The sequence below is a fragment of the Notothenia rossii genome (assembly GCF_949606895.1).
Source record: "Notothenia rossii genome assembly, chromosome: 6".
Lineage (NCBI taxonomy): Eukaryota > Metazoa > Chordata > Actinopteri > Perciformes > Nototheniidae > Notothenia > Notothenia rossii.
Genome location: NC_136909.1, coordinates 16,347,967 through 16,359,188, shown reverse-complemented (window position 1 = coordinate 16,359,188; position 11,222 = coordinate 16,347,967). Strand labels below are relative to the sequence as shown.

Genomic DNA, 11,222 nt, shown 5'->3' with positions numbered 1-11,222 from the left:
CAGGAAGAGTCACATTATCTAAAACATTTGTCAAACTACTGTAAATACTAATTTTATGAATCTAAAAAAATCAGACACCAAATTAAGGGTTACAAAATATAATACTGTACAGAGCACATTTTAAACGCCTTACAATGTTATAAGACATACTGACACGATGTCCTTGCAGTGTGAAGAACGTCTCTGATTGGCTCTTTCTTAGAAACTGGGCGGGACAATACGACGGTAACATCCAATAGTGTGTGAGCTCACTGTCTGACACCAAAAAGTAAACACACTTGTTTTGATCTGTCAAAAAATCAGGCGACTGTGGCTAAGCTAGCCATTCCCAAAGAGGATTTGGTTGCTTTGTGACCAAACTGTCAATGTAAAAGGTTTTTTTTCATTGACGAACACGGGGATATTTTCGTGTAGTCGTTGGTATCCTTTTTAAAGAAGGCTGTTTTTATATTGCGTTACATCAGCTAACAGGCTAGATAAATTAGCTTACTTGCTAATTTTATTTAACGTTTAAGCTGACAGTGTAGTCTCAGGTCGACAGAAGGGCATATTTATGTAATTATACCCTTTAGGTTATTTATTATAGCTGGTAGACTAGTAAAACGCGTGTAAAACTTGGCATACAGCAGTATCCTTAAAATAGACACCGTAACCAATCTTCTGTAGCTGATAGGTGTTCCATTTCCTCTTTCAGTATCCTCAATACCGAAAGCAGCATCCTCAATACCGAAAGCAGCGTTCTTCGTAACAATTATGGAAAGAAACAGTTACAATTATAAAACTAGATAGATAAAGGAGATGAAGCCGGAACATCCGTACCCTGTCATGGCTGAGCAGGGACAGCTGAGTCCGGCAGGAGGACGCCGGGGCCGACAGACCTTCAGGAGCTCAGCCCACTTCCGCAGCCTGCTGGACGGCCTGCTGGCGCTGCGGCAGGGCGCCGTGCTGTTCGACGTGGTGCTGCTGGTGGAGGGCCGGCCCATCGAAGCCCACCGCATACTGCTGGCTGCCTCCTGCGATTATTTTAGGTAAAACCCACAGCAATAGTCTCCTTGTTGCAGTTTAAATGCTTCCTTTATTTGTCTACACCAATGCACATTTCATTTAAGAGTAACTTAAAGCAGAGGTGGGAGAAGTACTCAGAGCTTTAGATCAGTAAAAGTCCTGCATTCAAAATGTTACTCAAGTAAAAGTACAAAAGTGTTAGGATCAAAATATACTGAAAGTACCAAAAGTAAAATGACTTATTATGCAAATTGGTCAATTTCCGAATAATATATATTATATGTTTTCTTTATAATCATTGATGCATTAATGTGTTTATTAAAGCTGGTAAATAATTTCAATTCATTGGTATACTGCAGGGTAGGTTGCTAACTAACATTTTATTTAAGTATTTTATTTCACATCATTAATCAAAATCTGAAAAGTAACTAAAGATACACAAATGTTGTAGTGGAGTAAAAGTTCAAAGTAGCATGCAATGGAACTATTCAAGAAAACTACAAGTATCTCAAAATTGTAAAAATGCAGTCCTTGAGTAAATGTACTAAGTTACTTCCCACCTCTGACTCAAAGCAAATACGCAGATACATGCAGTATTTATAATGTATGTACACCACTGATAGGCAGAATAGAGTAAATGCTTTCCAATTCAAGTTGCTTTATAGAAATTGTATTGTATGTACTTTATTTACATTCTTCTACATTGTAATCAAATCATGCATTTGCAGCAAAGACCCATTGCAGAGTCCAGTTCAAAGAAAATCCCTGCAGATGATCTACATTGTGATATGATCAGTAGTGGTGTGCACACTTTAGGTGTTTCTTTTGTTGTTTGTGTTTAATTGTACTTTCTTTCTTACTTGTGTGCTTCCATCAAGACCAACAGTGCAGTTTTTAAAATGATTGCTTGAGCATGATTTAAAAACAGGGCTCATTTTCCAAAACACTACACACAAACCACACACACAGGTTGCAAAAGACCTTAGATCTTTATCAAAATGAAACACTTCCTTCTATATAATCCAACACACTTGGTTTACCTGGTCTTTGAACCAGTACACACTGCTGTGCTCAACCTAACAGAGGCGTACAGCACACTAGGGCTGCTCGATTATGGCAAAAATCATAATCTCGATTATTTGGGTAAATAATTGATATCACGATTATTAAAAAACGATTATCCATTTACTTTAAAAACATCAATTTATTGAAAAAGAAAAAGGTCTAGTATGTTTTTAACAGTTGATTACCCTGAACTTTAAGTATAAATCAATTGAAAAACCAATACAAAAAAATAAAAAATGTGTTTCTTTTTAAATAAATAATAATAAAAAAATCCTTTTATTACGATTATGTTTTCATAATCGTTGCAAGCCAAAATCGTAATTGCGATTAAAATACGAGTAATTGAGCAGCCCTACAACACACTGATGAAAACATTATCCTCTCCATATTGTAAAATATCTCAAAACATCCCTACATTCCAAACGATTGGAAAAGAATAAAGTCAATTACGAAAATGTGTGGACGAAAAAAGAAAGCGTGGGTTAAAGTGTTTCTACTGCTACTGCAAATCAAAACAGGTTGGTTGTAAACAGTTACTCACCTGTAGTCTTTTTTATAGCGTCTACTTACATCCTAAAAGAAGATTGGACACTGACTTGGCTTGGCTTGTGGCATGGGTGTTGCCTTTTGAATGCCAGTGTTGTGAAATAAAAAACAAGAGACTTGATGTGAGATTCATGTGTCTTATATACGATAAGATAGTACTTTAATGGTCTGATAAAGTCTGACATTTGACTTGCGTCACAGCAGCTCCATTTGCAACATCAACAAGGCCAAGTATTAAGACACAATACAAGAAAAACAAACATTTAACATAACATCACAATCATATAGACAACTATGGGCAGTGTATTACATTCAATAATTGTACTTTATATGTCATGTTAATGTGTTAGCATTTGAAACCTTCACTTGTAGCTTTTATAGACAGATGACATGGGGGTCACAGAGGTAATATAGGTCCACAGTCAGCCAGCAGCACACACGAGGAGGACAGATAGGTGTGTTGGATTTGAACTCAAGTATTATTCTAATTTGTTTGGAGCTTACTGTGCTGGCAGGGGTGGAGGAAGTCTTTACTCTGGGGTTTGCACTGTGACATTAAACCAGAGCCCTACTGTTGCTCTGTATCCCTGTAATCCTATTAACATGCTAAAAGCAGGTACAGATAGATCACTAACTTCCCTTTACAAAGATGCTTTCACTGTGTTGGCTCTGCCCTTTACTCACAGTTTAAGGGAAACAACTTAAAGTATATTCAACAAAGATGTGTTTTAAATGGTTTGGATAGAGTACATACACCTTTTCTCAATTGATGTTGGGCTTAAAATAAACGTTTTCTATTCATATTTGTATCTTTATTGGACAGTTCTTATATTAAACAATGTGTGTCTTTTGTCTCCGATAGGGGAATGTTTGCTGGAGGCCTGCGGGAGACGCAGCAAAAAGAGATCCCCATTCATGGAGTCACTTTCATGGCCATGACAAAAATACTGGACTACATCTACACTTCGGAGATTGAGTTAGACCTGGAGTGTGTGCAGGAAGTCCTGATAGCTGCCACGTTAGTACAGGTAAACTCTTAAAAAAAAAAAATCTCTTGCTTAATCACATTTTTTCTTTTTTCTTCACCTTACCTGTGTCCCTTTTGTGTTCTGAAGCTTGAGGTTGTCACTGGCTTCTGCTGCGATTTCCTCTTCTGCTGGCTGGACGAGAGCAACATTTTGGAGGTCTATAACCTGGCAGATCTGTACGGGCTGCAGCAGCTCAGTGCCAGGGTCCACTCCTACATGCTCAAGAACATCCAGACTCTGTCCCGCACCGACGTGTACCGACAGCTCCCCCAGGACGTGGTGTTCAGCGCGCTGAGCAGTGACGAGCTGCAGGTGAACAGCGAGAACGAGGCGTACGAGGCGGCGCTGCACTTCCACTACAGTCCCCTGCAGGTGGAAACTGACCAGGTGTACTTACAGGTCAGTCCTAAGGTGTGTCCTGCATTTTGTACTCATCTATCATTTCCATCAGATACTCACAAAGCTTAATCTGCTTGGATTGCAATCTAATAATAATAATACACTTTATTTGTTTCATCTTTCATACACAAAGCAGCCCTAAGTGCTTTACAGGAAACACACAATATTAAAATAAATACAGAACAAGATAAAACATCTACAGTGATCCTAAGAAATTCAAATAAAGCAATGTAAAATAAAAGCAACAGAACCAATACAGGAAAACATGCACAATGATACTAGTGAGAATTGAAAGTTAACCCAAATCAAAAGCCATAGGTTTTGGTTTCTGTTCTCGACCAATCCAACCTTTTTATGATGTTTCTGACCCAAAGGACAATCTGAAGATGATCGACGCTGTGCGTTTCTGCCTGATTGAGAAACAAGTGTTGAAGCGTCTGTACGGCAGACTGAACCAGTGTCCCCTGAAGGACTGCGTGTCCTCTGCCCTGCGGTACCATGAGCAGGAGGTCTGGCAGCCCGTCCTGCAGACCCCCCTCACCCAGCCTCGCTCCACCTTCCACTGCATACTGGGGTTCGGGGGGATGTTCACCTCCAGCTCCCTCACAGACAACGAGCATTTGTTCCAGTTGTTCCACCCCAGCTGGGGGGAGTGGAGGACCCTCACTGCAGACCACGGCCCCCGCATGTCCAACCAGGGCATCGTGGTGCTCAACAACTTTGTTTATCTGATCGGAGGAGACAAGAACACCAGTGGGTTCCGCGCAGAGACCCGCTGCTGGAGGTGAGATTCTGTTGATGGATTTAAATGATGTTCTATCTAGGATCACCACGTCTAGGGCTGCACCATATTCACATCGCAGGACGTTCGATTTTTGTATTTCTTTTAGTATTTTTTTTTAGGACTTGCGATATTAAGTAGGCAAATGAACTCAAACACATCATGTTACAATTCTTTTGCTGCTTGCTACAAAAGGAAAACTCACGCGGCTCTCATGTCAGGGGTACTTGAGTGAGTGACATGCAGGCTATCAACTCTCCAAAGCAAACAGACCCGGTGACTAAAGGTGAAAACACTGAATAAAGTAGTTCCATGAGTTTCTCCAGGGCAGTTCGGCGCTGCTAACCGAGCCAGCTCAGCTTGTTGCTCTGATAACTTAAGATCCAGACGTCCGTCACTAAAATCCTTCATCCGGTTGAATATAGTTAGAAAAATACCAATTGTATAGCATTAAAGTTTAAGAAAGGATGGTTTGCGGACAAAAAAACGGTCTTTTCTTCAATTCCCGTATTTTTTCATATCGCAATATATATCGCAGGGGGAAAAAAAATATCGCAATGTCAGTTTTTTCCAATATCGTGCAGAACTAATGTACACTCATTCACTTCATCAATTTAACTTTTTTTAGAGTTTTTATTGTTTAGGGATGGTCATTTTTGGTAAGAATTCATTTCATTTCACGTCTTTGGGGTCGCGGTTCAAAAATCAATTCTCATTACAGTTCATAAGGTTGCTCATTTCAGGAGCTACTCCAGTCTGCTGTGTGCTGGTAGAGGCATTGTGGCAAATGATGGAGTGAAAGCAGAGTCAAAAGTGTATACGTTTTGTAGTTTGGACATTTCAAAAAGGTTTATTAACTGATTGCAAAATTGAAAACACACAAAAACAAACCTAACATTTATTTATGTATTTACTTTGTGCAAAGTTAGCGTCACTACAAGAAAGTCCTCAGTTATCTTAAGAGTTCAGAGTTCAAATCTTACAAAAAAAAGATGCTGCCTGTTAAATAAACAAAACGTTTAGGCTGAGGATAGCTGCCTTCTTTATTTCCAAGAATCTTGGCCATTCAAACTTCTAAATGGTTCTTTTCCTTTTTTAGGATATCTGTTCGTCAGAAGAAATGTCTTGGTACTTTTGTAGACAATTACCTAGACAAGAATATTGATTGTTATATAAATGGATATTCTCCACCAACCACTATTGTTTATTGTCTATTACAGTTGAAACTATTCAATAAGATCAAGTAATCGATTAGTTGTAGTGTATACTAAATATATAATATGTATTGAGCAGAACCTTTTACAGCTAAAACTTAAGCCAGTCCTTTCGAGTGGACAAACCGTATATGGCGTCCCTGACTGGAGCTCAGCCACAGCAAACATATCTTTGGTATTTCTAAACTACAATCACTCTTTACATATCGTCTGACAGTCTGACACATTTGCAGATACGGGTGTATTTGCAATAAGCTCATTTTGGCTCTTATGTAAGCCCACCTGATTTGTTGATTTTCTTCAGTCTGTAGAATGTCAAACAATAGTTTGAAATGTCGACATGTTCTCAGATTGCATGCTTTGTCTGAGCAGCTGTTTCAGTTTACACTGGTCAAATCAAACAGTAAGCAGAAAATCCTCACATGTTAGAAGCTGGAACCCGTGTTTGTGAGGCGTTTCAAATCACTATCAATATGAATCAATAAACAACCAAGCTGACTTTTTTCTTCAGATCCACAAAATGGAAAGGGTTGTTTTTGGTGGTGTTGAACATGGCATCAAACATTCCACAACAAATCTATTTTGTATTCTCAATGCTTGATTGGACAGATTTCTCGCTGAAGATTGAATTTCAAAAGTTTTGATTTATCCTTCTCTGTGTTGATGCGTGTTCCCAGGTACGACCCTCGTCACAACAGATGGTGCGCGATCCACCCTCTGCAGCAGCAACATGCTGACCACTGTGTCTGCGTGATGGGCGGCCATATTTATGCCATTGGAGGACGGGACTATAGCAGCGAATTGGAGTCAGTGGAGCGCTACGACCCACACACTGACATGTGGGAGTTTGTATCACCCCTGAAGAGAGAGGTAAGGAAAAAGAGCCGATAGAAAACATGTATGTAATGCTGCTCCCATCCACATGATGGTGCTACCTCCCCACCTGTGTTGTCCTAATGGAGTTTTCTGTTACCAACCAGCTGTTTCCCTCCTCTTTTAAACTCAATTTAATACCAGTCTGACCTGTCCTCCAGGTTTACGCCCATGCTGGAGCAGTGCTTGATGGGAAAATGTATATCTCATGTGGGCGCAGAGGGAATGCGTACCTCAAAGAGACCTACTGTTTTGACCCTGGGGCCAATCATTGGTCAGCGTGTGCTGAGGGGCCGGTGGAGCGCGCGTGGCACGGCATGACGGCTGTCAACGGACGCATTTATGTGATTGGGGGGAGCAACGATGAGCGCGGGTACCGGCGTGATGTCCTGAAGGTGAGTCTCAGGTCGTCAGGGGTGTTTGATGCTGCACAATGAGGGCAGTGTTGCTCTGCTCAGCAGGCGCCTCACAGTTTAAAATAACTCCTGAGGGTTTTCTGTTTACATTTGAACACTCAGAGATGTTCTTGCCTATGACACACTTCTTGTGTCCTTTTCCATTTGATTTTATATTAAAACGTTGTTTATGTCTCCAATGCCCCAAAGCTAGTTCAGCCATCATGGGTTTTACTATAGCCGATGCTGGGTTTTTTATGTTTATGTTTTTTCATCGGACAAGATAAATAAAATACAAAAATCAGGCACAATGTTGTTACTTGTTTAATTTTTTGTTTTAAGTATCAAGTAAATGCATTTTTAGAGGTAAGAAAAAGAACAAGGTTATTGAAAAAGATATCTGGATGAAAAAGGAATGAAGTCTTAAGGCAGTCGTTGTATTCACTGTGTTAGCAGACAGCAACCTGTTCTGTTTTTTGAGAGACACATTTTTCTTTAATCTTACAAACAAATACAAATAATATTAGTATAGTGACTTCCCTGGTGTTGGCTCAGTGAAATATTATAATAAATAAGAATACAATCCGAGCTGTTCTTTTTGACCGAGGTTAAACTGTTTGGACAGAAATGTTATAAAATGGAAATTCATTTGTTTCCTGTCTTTTGTTTTTTTCAGGTGGGATGCTTTGACCCTGAGGCCAACTCTTGGTCTTTAATGTCCCCCCTCCCCGCGGGACACGGAGAACCGGGCATCGCCGTGCTGGACAGTCGCATCTACGTCCTGGGGGGCCGCTCTCACGACAAAGGCAACAGGATGAAATACATCCACGTGTTCAACAGCGACGCAGACGAGTGGGAGGGCGAGGCGGACTTCAAGGAGAGGGTCTCCGGCCTGGCAGCCTGCGTGGTGCTCATGCCCCCCGCTGTCGTCGCTCAGGCCCGGAGCTGGGAGCAGCGCACCAAGGCATCATGGGAAGACGTGGAAATGGACAACTCGGAGGACTCGAGTGAGGACTGAAGCAGCTGTTTGTCTGAGCACTGGACGCTGTCATGCACTTTTTCTTACACAGCATGTTAAAGTACCTGGGGGGGGGGGGTTTCTTTGCGCAGCATCGGGTCCTTCCTGCACGTCGATCACTGAGTGCCTCTGAACCAAAGAGTCACTCGGGACCTTTGCACACTGTTTGTTATTTTGCAAATATCTTTTAAGATAATCATGCCCCGCCCATGAATCCAAGCTCAAGATTGCACGGTCACTTTCCTTGTAGCTACCTTTTTATTAGCTCTCTTTATTTGTCATAGAGAAAACCTGAATATCTTAAATATACAGAAGGCAGTCAAGACCACTGGCTGTGCAATAATATGCTGATATATATATGGCCTGAACTGGCTTTAGACTTCAGACATTTACAGCACTTTTAAGCTCAATTTGTAACCACAGAGAGTTCAAAAAGACTTCTCAAATATGCAAACTGTAATTCTTCTTGCAGCTTCTGGTTATCGGCAGAAACTGAAATTATCTTCTCATCCAAACTACTGAGTAATCCTTAGGTTGTGCCTTGTTTCTGTGGAACCTCAACTTGTGTAGTGTATTTTTATGTTTCAGTATAATGTGTGGATGGAGTTGAGTCTTAGTTACTGTGCCTCTAGCCTCATTATTAGTTTAAATAACGCTTGAACATGACTAGTGAACGCTTCCAGGTTGTAGAGTGCAGCTCACAATATGCTGCCATGTCTGTGAAGGATTCAGGAAGTCTTGATTTGTGTGTGACACAAAGTCCTTTTGATGATCTTCCATACTGTATACATTATTCTGGTACTGAGTCCAAAGAGCACAATGAGGAGAGGTTTGAGAATATTTCCATCCACTCAGTCCAGCTTTGCTCCAGGCCTCAGTTCTTCATTACGCTGTTTATTACAAACATTAAGAAGCTTCTGTGAATCCTTAACTTCTGTCATTAAAAAAACTCCAGGTGCGAGACTGTTCCTTCTGAAAGAGAAATGCTTTTTACACACACTCACACAAGATATGCAATCTTAACACAACATTCATGACATAAGTTTTGAGATGTAGTAAAGGTAGATATGAATGTATTTTGTCATGTTGTTGGGTCATAGCGTTAAAGTCACATGGTGTTTATTAATTGAATCTATCATTTCAAGATATTTGATTATTTTATTTCAACAATGAAAATGAAAGAGCTAATTATTTTTCCAACACAATTGTATTTCTGACAGCGCCTAGAGAACTTTGGAACACCTTTTAGGCATCACGTTAAACAAATACAATGGCAATGTTTCACTTTATTGGCTAATTATTTACAAAACTGTTTCCTGGAATATGTTCTTTGTACAGAGATGTACAGAAGAAAACAGACAGACAGTTAGTTGTGTATAGTTTTTAAGAACTATACACAACTAACAGGACAGGACATTTAAATGAACCCCCTACCAGGTAAATCAAATAATCTTGGACTAGGTTCTTAAAGTGGGGTCAGGCCACTCTGACATACATATGCATTTAAAAACATTACAATACAAAGAAAGAATATGTATAATATATATATTCAAATATACATATTTATATATTTTTAAAAATGCTTCAAAGTTTAACAAATATTTCATAAAACCCTGTAATGTTATTATTCTTACCCGACAATTAAATAACCCTTGTAATCTGCAGATGCCTCATATCTTCCTTACATGTATCTTTTGTTTTTCATCATAGGCTACATCTAATTATTCTTGGCTGAAATAAAAATGTAAAACTCAAACATTTCTCTAGCACCTTGGGGTGGGGGTCTTGGTGTTACTAGAAGCCTTGATGAGTCCCTAGCCGGGGTTTAGAACTTGTTCTCTTTAATCAACGTTAGTGTTGTTTTAATAGAAGTCTCCTGATGGCTGTCTTCCTGTCGTTGCTCATGTCTTTTATTCCTCCCAGTCTCTCCCAGTTCCTCTCCATTTGGCCCTCTGCTCCATCAGCTTTATGAAGGCTGACTGCTGCTTTCCTCTCCGAGGCTGTTTCATCTACATCTGTTGCCCCCTGCCAGCCCTAAGTGAGTGTGTGCCCCCCCCCCCCTACCCCCCTCTCTCTTGTTCACACTACAGTGCCAGCCCCCTCTAAGTTGTCTGGTGGGATGTGCTGACAGCAGCAGTGGACATCCAGGATCAACAATCTGCTGCCTTTATGCTACTTTTCATTCTGACGCTGCAGTACCACCCGGGGGATTCTCAGGACATATGTCATGCACTTACCCCCTATACTGGCCTCTGAGTGCAGGTCGATGAGCTGCTCTTTGCTGGACCATTAACAGAGCAAATAAAAGGTCCACAATAACCATTGATGTGGAGCTATGCAGATTAAACCCAGTGGAGTTGAGGATGTGTGTGTCGAGGGAATTTTACTAAGTGCTCACTTTCATTCTTGTTTCTCCTGCTGTGTGGGAGAGCAGGAGGTGCAATAAGTCAACAGAGAACCCAGGAAGTCACCTGTGGACTGAAAGGCTGCTTTTCTCCAGCTGACAATACACACAATATTCCTCTTGGACATCTATTAGAGCAGGCAGGAAGCTGCACCCCTGACCCTATGACGACAGCGGCAACAGTGGCAACACATTTCATGCATTTACTGACAGTGAGTACAACGTGTTGTGCACCAATGCAACACATAACATACAATAAACACACATTTTCTGTGATGTAGAAGATCAAATAGCATCAGCATAACATGATCTGGAGATGGCAGTCAACCAAAAAGGAGCAGACATCCTACCTCTTTTAGAAAGTGTTCCCCTAAAATAGCCCTCTTTCAAACGACTGCCCTTTGTCCTCATGCTCAGCTATCCATTATATCTTAAAACAACTCATATTCCCTTTGATGCAGCAGCCACTGACAGTTTATCAAATATTCATTTAT

General features: G+C 40.6%; 1 protein-coding gene across 2 annotated transcripts; it reads left to right on the top strand.

Annotated features, from left to right (window-relative positions):
* Positions 1-253: 253 nt before the first annotated feature.
* On the top strand, positions 254-9,292 carry klhl22 (kelch-like family member 22). Of its 2 annotated transcripts, none has more exons than XM_079686236.1 (7): positions 254-1,028; positions 3,479-3,644; positions 3,732-4,043; positions 4,418-4,827; positions 6,716-6,908; positions 7,073-7,306; positions 7,983-9,292. In XM_079686236.1, the coding sequence occupies exons 1-7, from the start codon at positions 799-801 to the stop codon at positions 8,322-8,324; spliced, it is 1,887 nt and encodes a 628-aa protein (XP_079542362.1). In that variant the 5' UTR covers positions 254-798; the 3' UTR covers positions 8,325-9,292. The 2 variants fall into 2 exon arrangements, with proteins under 2 accessions (XP_079542362.1, XP_079542361.1); XM_079686235.1 differs by having other exon boundaries at positions 3,732-4,055.
* Positions 9,293-11,222: the final 1,930 nt, after the last annotated feature.